Here is a 20,064-nt window from a genome sequence, read left to right on the forward strand (position 1 = left end):
AATTGAAAAAGTTTCTCACAGGATACAATTTGGACTAGACTCATAATTAAATAGAAAGGGAACTGAGCTATCTGGAGAGCTGAGTCACAAGATAAAGTCAGTGCAACCTACCCAATTCCCATAATTAACCACTTGCTGCCCAAATCCCTTCAATTCCTTCAGTAAGCTGAGTGTCAGGTGAAATTGTTTTGATTTTCAAGGTAATGGAGAAAATCTTATATGACGGCTCTTTCTGTCCCTCCCTCACTTCGAACAAGGGTTTGGAGTTGGCTGCTTTGTTCACTGACTAAATCTCAATGTGAACGAAGCATCACAAGCCTTTGTTATTCTTTTCTATGAGCTCTTTTCCTTTGTAAATACATTTATGAAATTATTGCGAAACTCTTGTTTCATTTCTTCCAGCAATCTTCCAGGAATCTCAGTTGAACTTCTGCGCGAGCTGTGCTTTATTGGAGGTTTGGTTGCAGATGTTTAGGAGTCATTCTCTTCCTGTGGGTTTATGGTTTATGTGTCCTTGTCAGTAGTCTGGGGCTCTCTGTTCATTTCTTTCAGCCCTACTTCCTGACTTTTGACTTTGCATTAAGGTGAAGCTGCACACCCCTGGGGGGAATGCCTAGGCAATGCTTTGCTTTGTTTTGGATCCCTTTGGGTCTTGCTCTTCCCTTTCTGAGTATTTAGTGTTGTATTCTTTGAGGACTCCAGAAAAAGCTCAGGTTGGAGAATTGGAACCTTTTAGGGGACTCAAAGGGAACCAGGTCACAGTCTGACAGCTGCTTTCTTGGTCTAAGTTCTGCAAGTTCCTGAGCGGGACTGGGTTTGAGCAACACAACTATGGATTTATCCCTGATTGGACCCAATCACCATTGGCTAGGCTGGTTCAGAGCAACAAAACTGCAGAGTCTGCTTTGGTCTGAGCTCCCTGGTTCCTCTGGTTATCCTACTGTAGGCTCCAGCCTGCTCTTGAGCCTGTATCTGAGAACCCACCCTTTGTCAGAGCCAGGCAGATGCTGCTGGCTTCTGTTCCTGATCCTTCTGCTGTATACAATCTCAGGTCCATGTCCTTCCCTTGGACCCGGAGCAGCATCCCTAGACACAGATTATTCCCAATTTACATTTAACTTGTAATTCAACATTATAGCACATTGGTATTCCATCACAATCATATACCACAACTTGGTCAGCCATTCCCCAATGGATGGGTATCCCTGCAATTTCCAGTTCTTGCCATCACAAAGAGAATTGCTTTAAACATTTTAGAACATATAGGTTCTTCTCCTTTTTCCCTAATCCTCTTTGGAAACAGATCTAGTAGTGGTGTTGCTGAGCCAAAGGGTATAGGCAGTTTAATAACTCTTTGGGCAAAATTCCAGATTGCTCTCCAGAATGGTTGGAGCAGTTCACAGTTCCACCAAAAATGAATTGATGTCCCAATTTTTCCATATCCCTTACAACATTTGTCACTTTCCCCTTCAATCATTTTAGCCAATCTGATAGATGTAAAATGATCTCTCAAGGCTGCTTTAATTTACATTTCTCTGATCAAAAATGATTTAGAGCATTTTTCATATGACTATAAATTGTTTTAATTTCTTCATCAAAAAATTGCCTCTTCATGTTCTTTGACTATTTATCAGTTGGAGAATGACTTATGTTCTTATGGATTTGACAAAGTTCTGTATTTAATTGAAATATGAGACCTTTATCTAAGAAACTGTCTATAAAAATTTCCCTCCAGTTTTCTGCTTTCCCTCTGATCTTGACTACATTTGTTTTAGTTGCATAAACTCTTTTTAATTTAATGCAATCAAAATTATCCATTTTCTACCTCATTCTGCCATCTATCTCTTGTAGTTTGATAAATAACATGTTCTATGTTCTTCAAATTTTCAAGTAATATCTCTCTTTATGTCTAGGTCATGTATCCAATTCGACCTTATCTTGGTAAATGGTGTGAGATATTGACCTATGCCCAGTTTCTACTATACTGTTTTACAGTTTTCCAAATGATGAATTCTTATCCCCAGATTTTAAGTCTTTACACTTACACTTTATATTCGGTCTTTGGGACATCTAGTGCCTAGCAGCAGGTTCTCATTTGGTCCAGGAGTAGGAAGGCTCCACATATTATGCTACCATTGGACTACCAATTCAGTGTCAAAAGATGTTTCTTTCTCTCTAATATTTACATAATGCTATGAGGTTTTGGAAAGCCTTTGACAAGTATTTCCTTTTATCCTCACAACAACCCTGGGAGGTAGATGTTAATATCACAGTGCCCATCTCTGTAGATGGGCAAATTGAGGCACTAAGAGGTTAAGTGACTTGCCTAGAGTCATAGAAGTTAGGAAGTGAATAAGGGAGGATTTGAATTCAGTTCTTCCTGACTCTAAGTAGAGCACTCTTACCCACTGTGCCATCTTGCTGCCTAGCTTGCAAGTAGTTGCAAGGGAGAGCTGATTTACACTGCTTCTTCCTGTCATATTTTTACTGGTCTCTCTTTTGTTTTGTAAATACTGGAAGATAAACCTGGATGGTTTAGAATGTGTGGAGAGAGGGGGGAAATGGGAAAGAGGGAAAAGACACCAGAACCAGGTATTCAGCTGTGGTAACATGGATGGAAAAAACAGAAGAAATGAGAAAAGGTAATTAGGAAGCGGGGGTGAGGGAATTAGAGAAAAACCAAAGGAAGAAGTCTTGGTGTCAGAGTGCAAGGTCCACCAGATTAGGTCTTGGGGCCAGGGGCGGGGGGCGCGCACTGGCCCAGAAAAGCTGACTCAGTTTGGCAAGACCTAAAGCCCAGGACTGGTTGCTTTTGGGGAGAGAAAGGACAGATATAGGGCCATTAGGTTCCAATCCTGGGGGCCTTAAAAATCCAGCCTGTTGCAAAAGGGAGTTGGATGGCTCACATGATTTGGCCATTGGTGAGCTGTATTTTCATGACTTTGACCAGACAGCTCACCCTACAGAACTAGGGAACATTCTCCTGCAGAGGAGGGGGTAATCCAACACTCTCTGTCTCTCCATTGCATCTCACCAGGCAGGAAGGTTTTCCTGCTGTTGAACCTCTCAGTTCTTCAGCAATGGTGGGATTGTTCCATGAGAATTGGTGAGAATATTTAAGGCCCCCTCCACTCACCCTCAAGCCATCTTGTCAGCCCCAGATTCACAGTTCTCACCCTTTCGCCCTACTCTTGGTCGTGTTCTCCCACCCAATACAGGAATCATCTTTATTACATTAATCATAAACGATCTAGCTTCTTGTTAAATGTCCTATGATGGAGATCTCACACCAGCATAAGGAGCTGAACTGTTGGATAACTCTGACTGTAACTAGGTCTCCCTCCCTCATATGTTCAGCTCAAATTTTCTTCCATAGAGAACAGGGAGAGGACCAGATGAGATATGACTCAAGGTAGGGAGCTGTTCTTCCCATGCATTTGGCCCCAGGGGAGTTTCCTGGGAGATGCCAGTGTTCTCTGCAAATGGTGGGAAGCTCCATCAGCTCTGAGAGTCTGACCTCTGTAAGCAAGCTTGGAAGTCAAAGGTTATATGCCCTCTACCTTGCAGAGTAGCCAAGTGACCATTGTAGGGGGCACCTAGCTGTAAGAGCTGTGGATCCAGGAGAAGCCTCAGAGGTCAGCTATCCACTCTTCCCTAGATCATTGTTGGCTTCTCCACATCCCTCTGGGCCATAGGCTGGTGTGGGATTCCAGTCTTCCTGACCTCACGGACCTTGTCAAGTGTCCTAATCTCCCTATTGCCAGAACCAGTCTAAGGCCTCTTTCTGACCCAATGGGAGCAAAGTAGGGAGAGATTTGCTCATGTCATCTTAGGATCAATGAATCAGAGGATCTCAGAGCTGAGAACTCCATGGAATCCTAGCCCATCCCAAGCAGGAACCACCTCTATGATGTCTTGACAAGGGATGAAGCCTCCTTTTGACCTCCCGTGATGACGCACTCACTAGCAGCAAAGGCAGCGCATTTCATGGTTGTACAACTGTGATTGTCAGGAAGTCCCCTCGTGTGTTTATTCCAAGTCTACCTTCCTGCATCTTTCCCCCTTGGTTTAGCTCTGCTTCCTGGATTCCCATAGAACATATCTGTTCTCCCTTACCAATGATGGTCCTTCAAGAAAACACAGATCCTCTCTGAATTAAGCCTTCTCTTTGATAGGAGAAACACTCTTATCAATGGCTTTTAAGCAGTGATACAGTCCTGAGAACTCTCACCACCCTCCCTTTCCTGAAGTAACAAAAAAATCCCTGGGAGGAGGTTAGAGCCTGGGATTGAAGGAGGAAGTTGAGCTGCATTTGAGTCTGCTTCCAGTCCTAGAGCTCTATTCCCTGATTCAACCCTGACCCTTACTCTGGGAGTCAGAGCAGGACAGCGGGGTCATCAGCAGAGGTAGTGGGAGCCTTACACTGGACTCCATTGGCTGAGTCCCCGAGGAGGGCAAGGGTCAGGAACAGCAACAGCATCTGGAGGGAGGAGGAAGCCCAAGGAATTGGTGTATGCCTGGGAGGGCGTGGGGCATGGGTACAGTCTACTCGGTACCCTTGGGGAAGGTATGTTGTCTCTCTACCCCTCTAAGTACCTTACTCCACCTTACCCCATAAGACAGAGGCTTAGTGAACTCCTGAGAGGGGTAACAGGAGAGGCAACTTTGTGAGGGAGAGACAGCCAGTGTCCATGATTTTGCTGAACCCACCTCTCTTCTCCTCGTCTCCTGAGAATCGAGCCCAGAGGCACCATTGACTTGGGGTATGACCTCAGACATGACCTCAGCCTGTAAGCTCTTCCATCACTCATTTCCTTTGACAGGTGGTATCTTGGCTGTGGGAACCTCCTCTGTGACTATGCCACTTTCAGTTTGGTCTTTTATGTGTTGACTCAGGTGCTGCCTGAGGCCTTTGTCCCAAGCCACCAGACCCTGTCTCTTATCCAAGGTCATCACTGAGTCCCTCTAGCCCAAGGCCCAGGACAATGGTAGCCATCAGGAAGGGATTATCCAGACCCTTCCTTCCCCAGCCATCTGGGATGTACAGTGTTTGCTGTCCTTGCCTTGTAGCCTAGACAAACAGGGCTGACACAAGTTGGCCTGGCCCCTTCAGTTCTGGCACTGGCTCCCAGGACCATTCTGTATGAGTCCCCTGCCTCCCTCCTGGCCTTCAGGGACTACTGGCCTTAAGGGAAGAACCCTGGAGTTTAAGGTCTGACCATTCCCATTCTTTAGCTTGAAGACAGAAAGTAGGCCTGGATGCTCTCCCCAAAGCAGCCTAGGCTGCTCCCCACAGCTCAGGCCTCTAGGATGCATATACAGTGACTGATTTACTTTTGGCTCCTTCCTCCACACATCTCCAAGCTAATTTCTTCACTGTCCTCCAGGCATGAGGTGCCTTGTACCCTGGGATAGTCCTGCTCAGAGCAGGGATGAGCAATATTGCTTGAATACATGGAGAGTGCCTCCCTCTTCCCCGTCTTTCCATTTGCCCAACCCAAGTCCTAGTAATTATCCTGGTGTTTCTGTGGGGATGAGACATCCTCTCTTTCCTGGGCAAATGATGGCTAGGTTTTTAGCTCCTTCCAACCCCCTGCTTTCCTCCAGGTTTATTTCTTCCTTCAAAACAACAGGGAGGGCCTGCTAGGTGGTGCAGTGGATAGAGTACCAGCCCTGAAGTCTGGAGGACCTGAGTTCAAATCCTCCCTCAGACTAAACACTTGACAGTCACTAGCGATGTGACCCTTGGCAAGTCACTTAACCCCAATTGCCTAATAAATAAATAAATAAAATTTAAAAAATAAAAACAACAGGGAAAGGCAAATTAGACCTTGGCCTTTATGGTTGGGCTATCTTAGGTGACAAGTAACCCCTAGTATGAGAGCAGGGTGTTTTCTTTTCACATACTTCTAATTTCCTTCCCTTGCTATATTATCTGAGGATTCGTTTATATATATATAAAATTATATATTTTTACGTAAATAAGTCCTAGAGAATATGCCATTTTGTTTTAAAGTGTATGGTACACATGAACAAGATGGGTAAGAGAGAGTGTTGGTGGCAGTGGGCATTCACTTAACATGGCAGCATCAGAATACCAAAATAATGTAGCAAATATTTCCTGTGTATGTAGCTTTGTGCCATGGAATAGTGGAGATAAAACATTCAGGTGAACTGTCCTCATGGCAGAGAGGTTGAGCTTTACAAGGGATGAATTTTGTACACACTCAATCCCCTCTATCAGTTGTTTCTGCTTAATTGTTTTTTAATTTTTTTTTACATTTATATTTTGTTAGGTTTCCAGTTCCTCCCAACCCACATTAGAGAAGGACAACAATTAATACAGATATATGTAGGGAACTATATAATACATTCTTCATATATCCGTTCTTTCTCTGTAGGTAGGTAACACCTCCTTAAGACTTTCATAGTTGATTTGAATATTCATATTACTTAGAATAGCTTAGTCACTCACAATTACTCTTCAAACAGTATTGCTGTAACTGTATACAGTGTTCTCTTGGTTCTGCTCATTTAACTCTTCATCATTTCATGTCAGTCTGTTCATATTTTTTTCTAAAATCAACCTGCTCAGCATTTCTTACAGCCCAGATGTATTTCATCATAATCATATACCACAACTTATTTAGCCATTCCCCAATTGATAGGCATTCCCTCAATTTCCAATCCTTTGCCTCTACAAAGGGAGCTGCTATGAATACTTTAGAATATGTAGATTCTTTTTCGTTATTCCTGATCACCTTGGGAAACAGACCTAATAGTGGTATTACTGGGTTAAACAGTGTACATAGTTTTATATCTTTTTGTTCATAATTCTAGACAGTTCTCCAAAATGATTGGATCAGTTTACAGTTCCACCAACAATGTATTAGTGTCCCAGTCTTTCCATATCTCCTCTAAGATTTGTCATTTTCCCCTTCTTTCATTTTACCCAACCTGATAGGTGTGAAATGGTACCTTGAAGTTATTTTAATTTGCATTTCTCTAATAAATAATGATTTAGCATATTTTTCACATGATTATATATAGCTTTGATTTCTTCTTTCAAAAAATCCATATCTTTTGACCATTTATCAATTGGCAAATGGCTCATATTCTTATAAATTTGATTCAGTTCTCTGTATATTTGAGATATGAGGCCTTTATATGGTGAACTAACTATAAAAATTGCCCAAAATTTTCTACTTTCCTCTAATCTTGGCAACATTGGTTTTTAATTTAATGTAATTAAAATTATCCATTTTACATCCAACAATATTCTCTATCTCTTTATTCATAAATTCTTCTCCTTTCCATAAATCTGATAGATAATATGCTCCATTCTCTTCTAATTTACTTATAATATCCCCCTTTATGTCTGAGTCATGTATCTACTTTGACCTTATCTTAGTAAATGGAATAAAATATTGGTCTATACCTAGTTTCTGCCAAACTGCTTTCTAGTTTTCCCAGAAATTTTTATGAAATACTGAGGTCTTATCCCAAAAGCCCAGATGCTTAAGTTTATCAAACTGCTTAACTGTTTTTCCTTCTTACAAGGTAGATTTCCATGCTGAAGGTTGGTTTCAGGGTGGAATGGGGTGAGATAATTTCCAGAAATATAGACAAAAGGCATCAATAAAGGGATCACTTTTAAAAACAGTTTGTATGAAACAGAGGCTCATATCTCAAGCTGACCTTGCCCATGAAGTTGAAAAGTTGAGGGAAGCCAGGAGACTAAGGGGGATGTGCTATGTGATATGTCTGTCACTTGAACTGAAAGACTCGAAGAAGTTTAAAGTGAAAGGCTCAAAAGTAAGAGAGATACCAAGGAAAAATGGTGCAGGCTTCTTCTGGCAAAGGTCTAACACTGAGTCACTCCCTCTTCTTCACAAGAGATGAGCTAGCTGTAGTGAGAAGCACTTAGCTACCCTGACTAATCATGGGACATTGACTACAAAATCACTGGCTCAGTCCCTGCTGAAGTTGGAGCAATACCCTCCCCTATGCAAGCTGTATTGAAACGATTCCTAGGACACAATTAGCTCACAGACCAAAGGCTCAAGTTGTTGATGACACTTTCTGGTGACCTAGATACACACTAGCCATGAGGAGCTCCAGATACTTTCTTTGATGCTTGGCTGGTGGACCGCCATTGGCAACTCAGAGGCAGGTTAACTTCACTGACCTGAATTAATTGGAAGTGATCTTGATGTTTGTCTTTGTTTAATTTCCTTCCCCTCCTATGGCTAAGCAAATTACTTTTTGATAATTACTAAGTGATCTATGAGTACCTCATTTGGTTCCAATATCTTCAACCTCTAGGTGGCTGGTCTGAGTCAACACCAGCCCAGAATATATGGGGCCTGTGCCAGGAGGAGGAGCTGAGACTGGAATCCAGAGTAGGTTCATCATCACCTATGACTTGTCTCATAGAATGGCAGGAGTCAAAGATCAGTTGAAATCTCTGTTTTATTAGCTACATTCCTTTGCTCAAGGAAGGAACAGCCAATACCCTGATGCCACGGAACTGAACTATGACCTCTGCAGAATTTCTGGCTTTGTAGTGGCATAGGTACTACATGAGAGCTGCCAGACTCTAGGAGACACTTTGGGCATACCACTCATGGTATGTGTTATTATTATTTTAAATATTTTTATTGTTTTCATGCAAAAAGTAAATGCTGTACAGTGTCCAAACAAAACTGCCTTTTCCTGTGGGGAATCAACTTCATTTTGCTAGGGTCATCTGCCCGGGGCTTAGCAGCATATAGCAAGGTAAGGAACAAAGTGGGGCCAGACTGGTAGGTAGGGACTCAGAGCCACCCTGGTCAGGCAAACTTATACTGAGCAGAGCCCTTGGAATAATGAAACAGTGTAGCCACTGACAGCCTATGTTTCCTTTGCTATGCTGGGTACAGCCTGTGCTGGACTAAACTTCACTCTCACAATAGACCTTTCCTGACAACCTTCTAGGTTGCCTTGGGCTGGAAAATTGTTTCACTCTATCCTTCTGTGGGTTCTGCCACTCCAGAATTCATTTTGAGGCATTGCTTAAAGTTTTTTGGAGGGTAATTTGGGAGAGTTCAGAAGAGTCTATGCTTTATCTTTGCCATCTTGGCTCCCTCAATGAGGATTTTAAAAGGGGTAGTTAAAAGGCAGTGAAGAGAGAATCCTCCTCACAGTTCTAAGACAGAAAAGAGTGCTTGTGGTCACTCATAGAACAGAGCACAGGCCAGGAAAGGAGTAAACATCTCTCCTTTGATCATACCTCCTTGGAAGAACTGAAATTTTATAGGTCCCTAGAAGTATCTCTGAAAACAGCTGCACAAAATCCCTGAAGCTTGGGACAGCACATCCTCCACACTGGAAGCAGACCGCTACCTTAACAAAGAGTTAAAAAGTCAAGTAACTGGCTGGGAAAATAAGCAAATAGCAGGGAAAAACTCAGACTATAGAATCTTATTTTGGGGACAAAGATCAAAACATACAACCAGAAGAAGACAACAAAGGCAAAGCTCCTACATACAAAGCCTCCAAGAAAAATATGAATTGGTCTCAGGCCATGAAAGAGCTCAAAAAGAATTTTGAAAAGCAAATAAGAGAAGTAGAGGAAAAATTAGGAAGAGAAATGAGAGTAATGCAGGAAAATCATGAAAAACAAATCAACAGCTTGATAAAGGACACACACTGAAGAAAATAATTCCTTAAAAAATAGACTAACCCAAATGGCAAAAGAGGTCCAAAAAGCCAATGGAGAGAACCGATGTGGGACAATAGACCCTGATGGATTTAGTATAAGTATTTCTAAGAGGAGCTGCTGAGAAAATGTTCTTGGGTGACTATTTACCCACTGTTTAATTAAGCCTTGTGCCTTCCCCAGCTCTAAATAACTTTCTGTTTTAGGGTAGAGGGTCCTTATCTCCCTATCACCTTCCTACCCGAGGGCCAAGAATGCTCATTCTTCACAGATGGTTTTTCCCCTGACAGTCACCCAAGGACCACACTATCTTTTTACAGAATCTTAATTAAGTTATTAGGAATGTGATTCTTTTTTTGTCCCAGACGGGTATTTTTGCCTCTTCTTTAATCCAGTCCTGGATTTGAGGGGCCTTCTTGACATCTTCAGAGCAATAGACTTTTCATAGAATTACACATAGAGTTTTCTAGGTGTCCCCAGACACACCATAACACACCAGAAGTTCTTTTGCCACTGTGGGGCTGCCTGGATTACAGAAGCTGTGAGGATGGCTTTCCCAGGGAACGGCTTTCTCTACTACATCCCTCAGTCTGAAACCCCTGCTGTGATCCTCTTTTGAGGATGCTGATGTGATACTTGTTACTTCTCTTGTCCCAGTGATGTTTTTGCTTCTATTACCCTCAGGATGATGGTGATATCTACCCTCCTTCCTTCTCACCCCCTAAAGGTACTCCCCATTTCTTCCTGTGGACTCCAGTCTACTAAAGTCAGATGAGGAAAAAACTCAAATAGTCTTCCCTGGTCCCCCCCTTGGGAACTCACACTGGCCCTTCCACAAGTAGGTTCAGAGTCCAAGCTTTAGCTAAAAATCTTGGGAAATGGAATCAAATGTTTCAAGGAGCTGGGCTAGTTTTCCCAGAAAAGAGATGGAATCTAAGAATCATGTTTTGGGGACTAGAAGAGGGCAGAATGAAGCTGCCTGGGAGGTTTTCAGTTGCTCTGCATCAAGGAAGGGGTTAGCAGCTTCAGGAGAGGGCAGCCAAAGAAGCAAATGGAGGCTGCTATATCTGAGAACTTACTGTAAGTGCTGAGAAGCTTTAGCCATCCTTGCTCACTGATCTACCTGGAAGAATTTACTTGCAAAGAATCCTAATAATTGCGCCTACCCCAAAATGTTGCTAATAAGTGGCGATTTTCTTCACTCTCCATTTCCCCCTGTGCCTCACAAACTGACATTGCTCTCTCTTAAGTATTACTTTGTTCCTTTAGACTGTGCTTACATGTTTCTTGTACTCCAGATAAAGAAAAAATCATTTTAATCCAGTATCTTGCTATAAAGAGTGTAGGCAGGGGAAATCCAAAGGTTATTTGATTGGGAAGATTTCCAGCCTGACAATAAGAGGTAGCCTGGGGGCATGAAGAGCTTTTGTGATTTTATTAATTGTTTGTGAATTAACATCAGCTTCCTAGTAGACAAGAGTTGAAGCTGGATTTGGGCTTTGCTTCCGCCCCTGAACTAAGGAAGCCCTATTGGATGTGTTGTGGCTACAGATGACTCAGTGGATGCCTGGGGGAAAAATTTCTGCTGCTTTCTATTCACCCATCCTGACTCTAGAGAAATAAAGGGGAAGAGTGGGTATGGTTAAAGAAAGGTTCTACCCAAAGCCAAGTTCCATGGGTGGAAATGGGTATAGTCTGAGAGAAACAGTTTTGCACCCTTTTGTGAGAATTTAAGAGAGTCTTTGGGGCTGCTAGGTGGCACTATGGATAGAGCACCGGGGCTGGAGTCAGGAATTCCTGAGTTCAAATCTGGGATCAGACAATTACTAGCTGTGTGACCCTGGACAAGCCACTTAATGGTTTGCCTCAGTTTCCTCATCTGTAAAAATGAGCTGGAGAAAGAAAAGGCAAACCATTCCACTATCTCTGCCCAAGAAAACACCAAATGGGGTCAGGAAGAGTTGGACGTGACTGAACAACAAGAAAGTCCTTCTCAGCCAAACTCTGCCCTCCACAGTGACTTGTGCTGACAGCATTCCTTTCACTCTTCTAGCCACTTTGCCCTCCCCAAACCCCACATTCTTTAACCCACATTGGTATGGACTAGGAAAGCCAAAGTTAAAATTGTAAAAGGATAATCATCTGTTCATCGGCGCTTAGACCCTAACTCTAGCCCTTGACGGCAAAGCTCAGGGATAGGAGAGCAGGGTTCAAGTAGAAAGATGCTCTTTTTAGCCAAGGAGATAAGGTTGAAAATGTTATTTTGTATTTGAAGGTAAGAGGAAAGATTCAACTAAAACCCTTTGTAAAGTTTGTATTTTTGAAGAAAATTTTAATTATTTTTTAAATTGTCTAGTTAAGTTTTAGTTTCTTCAGTGTCATAAATAGTAATAATGTCCTTTATGATTGGATTCAATAAATCTTCATGTTTTAAAAACTAAAATATAATTCCCTGGGTGAACACTCTAATGTAAAGTTCTGCATATGCCTGCGAGAATTACAAGACCAGAACCAGAAGAGACTATAGAACATGGTGCCATTGAATTGAGGTGCAGAGGCAGAGGGGAGGAGGGGAGGAGAGGGAAGAGTGGGGGGATAAAGAAGCGGAGGCTACGGTGGGTGTGTGAGCGGGGTCGGATCAACTAGTGGTGGTGGCCACGGCAGCGGCAGCAGCAGCGGCAGCAGCAGCAGCGGAAGGCCGAGCCCGAGCCGGGGCCCCCACAGCGCCTCACCTCTTCACAGTCCCTCTCTCCTCCCAGCCCACCCAGCCTCCAGCCCGAGAGCCGCCGCCGGCCCAGCGAAGCCTCGCTCCTCACCTGAGTCACCGCCGCAGCTATAGCCAAGAGCGCCGCCGCAGTCTACTGTAGCACCACCCCCGCCGCTGGTGGCCCCAAGATCATCAAAGTAACTGTGAAGACCCCGAATAAGGAGGAGTTTGCGGTGCCCGAAAACAGCTCTGTCCAGCAAGGTTCAAGTCCCATCCCGATCATCTGGTGTTAATATTTGCTGGAAAAATTTTAAAAGATCAAGATACTTTGAGCCAGCATGGAGTACGTGATGGACTTGCTGTTCATTTTCTCATAAAAACACAAAACAGATCTCAGCATCATCCAGTTCAGCAAACAAACACCATTGGAGTAATTCTACCACAGAAGTGTCCCCCAGTAGTAACTCCACACCAGTTCCTACGAATAGTAACCCTTTTGGTTTAGGTGGCCTTAGAGGTCTTGCAGGTCTGAGTAACTTGGGCTTGAATACATCCAGCGTCTCTGAATTACAAAGTCAAATGCACCGCTGCTCCTACCCAGCCTGGAAATGATGGTCCCGATTATGGAAAATCCCTTTGTTCAGAGCATGTTTTCAATCACCCACTTGCTGAGACAGTTACTTATGGCCCATCCTCAAATGCAGCAGTTAATACAATGAAATCTAGAGATTAGTCACATGATTAACAATCCAGATGTAAAGAGACAAACACTAGAACTTGCAAGAAATCCAGCAACGATGAAGGAAATGATGAGAAATCCAGACATAGCCTTGAGTAATCTTGAAAGTATACCAGGTGGAAAAAATGCTTTGAGGCTTTGTATACTGATATACAAGGAACCAACCAATGTTAAATGCAGCACAAGAACAGTTTGGTAGTAACCCACTTGTTTCATTGGTGAGCAATTCACCCTCTGGTGAAGGAAGTCAGCCTTCCTGTACAGAGAATAGAGATCCTTTACCTAACCTAACCCATGGGCTCCTCAGTCTGGTACCTAGAGTCCAAGGACCAGCAGTCGCACCACCAGTCGGTGGCACTGAGAACAAGGTTAGCAGTACTCCTGTCTGTACTGGACAAACACTACACCAAATTTGGGACCTGGAGTGGGAGCTGGTATGTTCAACACATCAGGAACGCAGAGCTTATTGCAACAAATAACTGAAAATCCACAGTTTATGCAGAACATGCTATCTGCACCCTACATGCAAAACATGATACAGGCACTAAGCCAGAATCCTGATCTTGCTGCACAGATGATGCTGAATAACCCCTATTCACTGGAAATCCTTGGCTTCAAAAACAAAATGAGACAACAGCTCCCAACTTTCTTCTAACAAATGCAGAATCCTGACACGTTATCAGCAATGTCTAACCCTACGGCCTTGTTACAGATTCAGCAGAGTCTACAAACTTTAGCAACAGAAGCACTAGGAGCTCATACCAGGGTTTACTCCTGGCCTGGGGGGATTGGGAAACACCGGAAAGTCTCCAGGAACTAATGTGTCTACTTGGGCACCTAGTGAAAACACAAGTCCATCATCAGAACTACAGAACCTGCACACCAACAGTTTATTCAACAAATGTTGCAGGCTCTTGCTGAGGTAAACCCTCAGTTATAAAATTCAGAAGTTGGATTTCAGCAGCAACTGGAACAGCTCAGTCCAATGGGTTTCTTAAACTCTGAGTCAAACTTACAGGTTCTAATAACAATAGGAGGAGACGTGAATGCAGCCATTGAAAGACTACTGGGCTCTCAGCCATCATAGCAACATTTCTATATCTTGAAAAAATGTAATTTATTTTCGATAATGGCTCTTAAATATTTCAACTATATGCTTTATTTCATTTTGACTCTTGAAATTTTGTCCTCTTAAAACCTAAACCAATGCAACGCATTTTAAGGTGGTGTACAGTAGGTTTTTTTGTTTTGTTTTGTTTTCCAACAGTGCGAATCAATGCTTTTTCACTCAAAGGTGTTGCATGCATCAAACACTTCCCTTTGTTCTGCATTTATTGTGATTTTTGGAAACATATCAGCTTTTACAATTGGGTGAACAAGTTTTGTCCTGCAACTGTCCAATTTATTTGCTTTTTAGACAGCCTATGGTAGTAATTTATGTAGAATAAAAAGTATTGAAAAGAAACATTATTTGATGCTATAATTTGTGATACAATATTGCATATTGGGACTTAGGCATGTATTTTTGCTAGCAGAGTGCTGTAAGATTCATACCACTTACTGAACATTTTTGTTTCATTCGTATAAAATACAGCATGCATATCTGAAACTGTGCGTTTTGAGAAACATCCATTGCAATATAATAACTGAGCAGGACATAGGTAACACAGAGAGGGGGGGAGGGACAATTAAATATCCCTAGTTGTGTAGAATCTTACAGCCACTTTGATAAACATCTCTCAGCAAAATGCTATGTAGGCAACTTCATCTAAAACACAGCAAAAAAATGCCTATTCTGATTAGTTCTTTCAGTATACTTTTAATTGTACAGAAAACTACATTATAACATTGTCTTGGCAGAATCATCTTTTAGTCTTTGTGGAAATTGAAGAAGCACTATATTATTCCCAGAATACTTTTGCCTAAGGCTTTTTAGCTTTACCACGGCAATTCTAACATGCATTATGATTTATAATTAGAAGTGTTACTTTTACTGAAAGTGTCATGATATATCAATTACTTTTAACCACCATGTAAAAAATAAAACTGTTTCTTTTGGGTTTATCAGTTATTTCTCTTGTTTAGAGTTAATAAATGAATTAAAAATTATTTATAAGCCACTTATTTCTGAAATGTTTTGGTAGCCCTATAAGAATAGTTGGACATTATGCTTTTTGGAGTCTCAGAAAGGATACTTTTTTTTGTTCTTTTTTTATTAATCTATTTTGATTTATCAACAAGCACTTTCATATGCTTTTGAGTTTAAAATTTTTCTCCCCTTTCCTCCCCACCACCCTCCCCAAGATGGCACACAATCTGATATAGGCTATACATATACATTCCTATTAAACATATTTTCACATTAGTGATATCGTAAGTAAGAATTAGAACCAATAGGAGGAACCGCCAGAAAGAGGAAACAAAACTCAACAGAAGAGGAAAAAAAATAGCAATTAGTATGCTTTGGTCTGCATTCAAATTCCATAGTTCTTTCTTTGGATGTGGATAGCATTTTCCATCATGAGGCCTTTGCAGACGTCTTAGATCCTTGTATTGCTGGGAAGGGTTAAGTTTATCAATATTAGTCATCGCACAACATGGCTGTTATTGTGTACAACATTCTCTTGGTTCTGCTCACTTCACTCAGCATCAGACAATACAAGTCTTTCCAGGTTTTTCTGAGGTCAGCCTGTTCATCATTTCTTATAGCACAACAGTATTCCGTTACATTCATATATCACAACTTGTTCAGCCATTCCCCAATTGATGGGCATCCTCTCCATTTCCAATTCTTTGCCACCACAAAAAGAGCTGCTATAAATATTTTTGTACATGTGGGTCCTTTTCCCATTTGTATGATCTCTTTGGGATATAGCCCTAGAAGTGCTATTGCTGGGTCAAAGGGTATGCATATTTTTATAGCCCTTTGGGCATAGTTTCAAATTGCTCTCCAAAATGATTGGAGAAAGGAGACATTTTGAAGGAAATCTGCCTCCAAATTGGACCAGAATTATGCCTGGTAACCAAGAATCTATTTGAATTGAAATGGATGTTGCATAATATAGAAATATAATTTACAGATGAAAGATCAAGATCTGTTCTAACTATATAGTAAGTATATTTGGCTCTTCTTTATACAGCCTTTCTTTCAGAGAAGTCCTATTTGCCTAATTCCCAAACTGTTAGGGTGGCACATTCCTTTAGGACTAATTTAAAGATGGCCTAGAAGTTAGTCATATATGTGTCTCACTGGTTCAGTATTCCCTTAGGTCAGTTTTTTCCCTCTTGTGTATAGTTTTTAAAAACTGAAATATGTTCAAGTAACATGGGTGCAGACCAATAAAATTAAGGGAAATACTGAAGTTCAATTGTATTACTTCTATAACTGCTTGCTACAAAAAAGGTTGTGGAGACCATATTGCCCCACTAATCTGTTCAAACACTTTTCTTCTGTGGGAATACTGTGCAGTACAAAGGCACAAAGAGTAACAGTTGAGTTACCCATAACATTCACCTCTGTTTTTTCTGCCTTGTTCCTCAGTCTGGTTAAGTACCAACATCTATAATGGTGAATGGTGAGAAAGTGTCACAGACAATTTGACAGTTAATTAATCACAAAATAACAAAAAATCTCTAGCTTTTACACTTAAAAAAATTGGGGTGCAGAGAAGTGGGATAACTTACTCTCTGGCTGTCTCCCAAAACTTGATTTCCAAATTGGTTTAGACTTTGTAATAAATTTTCCAATTCAGAAAAATGAATAAGATGTCATCTCATATGTAGAATTGGCCTCACAGGACTGTTGGAAGGACCAAACAAGAAAACACATGCAAATGCTATATGAATGTTGGCTGTTAATCTCATTATTATTATTTCTATTATTCTCCAAGAATCTCCATTGGATTATCCTGATGATGTTTTGACCTTCATAGTGGAGTTGGAAGGGACCTCAGAGACCATCTAATCTAACCCATACGTGAAAAAGAATCTTCTCTGTACCATATCTTCCAAGGGGCCATCCGGCTTTGGCTTAGAGACCCCTAATAATGAGCAATCTACTTCATTCCAAGGCATTTAGGTCTGGTTATTTTAAGGCCTTCCATAATTTGGCTCCCACACCTGCCTTTCCAGACTTATTTCATGTATCCATTTTGGACTGCCCTCATTGTCCCGCCCCGCCCCCCCCCATTGGATTAGAAGCTGCTTGAGGGCAGTGATTGTCTCTTGCCTTTTTTTGTATCCCCAGCACTTAGCACAGTGCCTGGAATGCAGTATGCACACTTAATAAATGTTCATTGATTGCTTGTTAGGAAGTCCTTTTTTATAAATCCAACAGCACTGTTAGACTGAGTCTGAATAGGGGAAAGGAATAAGTTTTTATAGGGCACCTCGGATGTGTCAGACACTGTGCTAAGCACTTTACAACTATTATCTCATTTGATCCTCACAACAACCCTGGGAAATAGGTGCTGTTATTAGCCTCATTTGACAATTGAGGACATTGAGGCAAAGAGAGGTTAAGTGACTTGCTCAGGGTCACACAACTAATAAGTGTGTGGGGCCAGATTTGAACTCCAGTCTTCCTGACTACTGGCCCAGGGCTCTATCCACTGTACCACCTAGCTGCCCCAATAGCACACAGTGTATAAGACCTAGCCTTACACAAAAAGTTGCACACAGTAACTAAATACATAGTACACACACAGAAATATAATGTATACGTTTGTCAAGTCAACAAGCATTTATTAACACCCAGTGTAGGGGTATGGTAGAAAAAGTCTGTGTGATCAGGAGAGCATCTTGGAGAGGAGTGAAGACATGGTTGGGCTAGGCATCCTCCTTAAATGGAATGGTATGTAAGGATAGCATCTCATTTGTTGTTCAGTCGTGTCCAACTCTTCATGGTCCCATTTGGGGTTGTCTTGGCAAAGATAGTAAAGTAGTTTACCATTTCCTTCTCTAGCTCATTTTATAAATGAGGAAACTGAGGCAAACAAGGTCAAGTGATTTGCCTACGGTCACACAGCTAATAAACATCTGAACTCAGGAAGATGAGTCTTCCTGACTTCAGGCCCAACACTCTATTCACTGCAGCACCACCCAGCTGCCCTGGCATTGCATACTAGCGTGTATATCAAAGAAGCAGAGCTTCTTTGGCATAGCAAGACATGTCATATATAAAATATCCTTATATATGTTGCAGTTATGTAAAAATCATGTGCCAGCTATATAAGCATTACATTCCAGCTATATAAGCATTATCTGGCTAGACTCATCTTCCTGAGTTCAAATTTGGCCTCCAACACTTACTAGCTGTGTGACCCTGGACAAATCACTTGACCCCCAGTTCCTCACCTGTAAAATGAACTGGAGAAGGAAATGGCAAACCACTCCAGTATCTTTGCCAAGAAAATCCCAAATGGGATCACAAAGAGCAAAACACTCCTGAAAAATAACTGAACAACAATTCTTTTGTTTGTTTTCTGAACACCAAGATTTCTCAGAACTCTACTACTTTGCTAAAGATACTGACCCAAAAAAAACCAAACAGAAAAAAGCATCATACCTGTTTTTACCAGAGCTTTTCTAAATTGAGACCACAGCTGGCTAGCTAGTGGTTCTTTTTTGCCTGAGACACTATTGGTTGTGAATTCATATCTTCTTTATCTTTTGATGCACCAAAGCTTAAGTCAGTGGGCAAAAGCAGCTTTCATCTAATTTTCAGCAAATATTGCACAAAACTTGTGGCATAATTTCTGGTAGTAATGAACACATGCACAAGAAATGTCATGTATTGACTTATCTGAACCTTCTGCTCAGGCACCAAGGTCTCCATCACATTTAGCTGATAATGATAAGATATGATGGAAATATAGGCAATAGGTCTTCCTGAGGGTGCTAAGGTGGCATTTGGGACTTCACAATTTCTGCCAAAGCCGATGCCCCCCTAAGTAATTGTTTCTCAAAATCTCTTCCTGAGTCAGGATAGATTTTTACCTTTGGGACTTTCAGTTCACATTTCTGGTAATTGATAAGTGTTTCATATTCCTTTCAGTCTCAACATTCATAGACATGATGAACTTGAGACATAGTGCCCTTATTTCACCTAAACTTTGTTTTACTAAGTTTTATTGATACTTTTTCTTTTTATTTCTAGACATAACATCTATCCACCACCCCTTCATGGAACTTTACCTTTTAAAAAAGAAAAATAGCCACCTGATACAGTGAGCAAATCTGACAGTATATGTGATGTTCTTCTCTTGTAAACCTGTAATTATAGAGAGGGCAGTTTACCTGAATGCTTCATCTCTGTGGCACAAAGGCACAATGCTACACTCACAGGAGGCACTTAAAAATGCTTTTAACATTGTTTTTGTTTTCTGATGAGGTTGTGCTAAGATGTAAATGCCCCATTCCAAAACCTCCCTACCTAGTCCTTGTCTATGTGTATCATACACCTGAGACCAAAAAAAGTTCCTTTTTTAAGATTTATTTCTAAGGGGGAAAAAAAGGAAATATATGAATTCTGAAATAACATACTAAGTGAAAGGAATTAGGAGTAAGCAAAAAGAAAACACTTAGCTCCTACATTAGGGGTTACTTATCACTTAAGATAGTTAACTGAACTACAAAGGACAAGGCCTAATTTGTGCTTTCCAGATGCTTTCAAAAGACATAATCATTGGAGAAGACAGGGGAGAAGGAGGAATTTTTCACCAAAACTGAGCCTTGCTTTCTTTCTACTCAGCACAAAGAGGGTGTCTCCAGGTCCCCCAAATACCAGGGTTATTGCTAGGGCTGGGATTAAGCTAATGAATAGATGGTAGAGAGTGAGTCACTCTCTAGCTATTCAACAAACCTTGGCTACTGCTAGCGCTTAGAGGATCAGTGAGGAAATAGCCTTAGGGATATGCG

The 20,064-nt window shown here is 41.4% G+C and overlaps 1 protein-coding gene and 1 pseudogene across 1 annotated transcript in view; one reads left to right on the forward strand and one right to left on the reverse strand.

Moving 5' to 3' along the window:
- The window catches only part of LOC110221829 (A-kinase anchor protein 17A-like), a 132,567-nt gene extending 131,483 nt beyond the window's left edge, over positions 1-1,084 (reverse strand). Inside the window, 1 exon segment of the mRNA XM_078151711.1 lies at positions 942-1,084. Within this exon segment, the coding sequence (XP_078007837.1) occupies positions 942-1,084 (143 nt within the window).
- Positions 1,085-4,534: 3,450 nt separating this feature from the next.
- Positions 4,535-14,233, forward strand: LOC110214519 (ubiquilin-1 pseudogene; annotated as a pseudogene).
- Positions 14,234-20,064: the final 5,831 nt, after the last annotated feature.

This window comes from Phascolarctos cinereus, unplaced genomic scaffold (genome assembly GCF_003287225.1).
Source record: "Phascolarctos cinereus isolate Bilbo 61053 unplaced genomic scaffold, phaCin_HiC Scaffold_4;HRSCAF=312, whole genome shotgun sequence".
Taxonomy (NCBI): Eukaryota; Metazoa; Chordata; class Mammalia; order Diprotodontia; family Phascolarctidae; genus Phascolarctos; species Phascolarctos cinereus.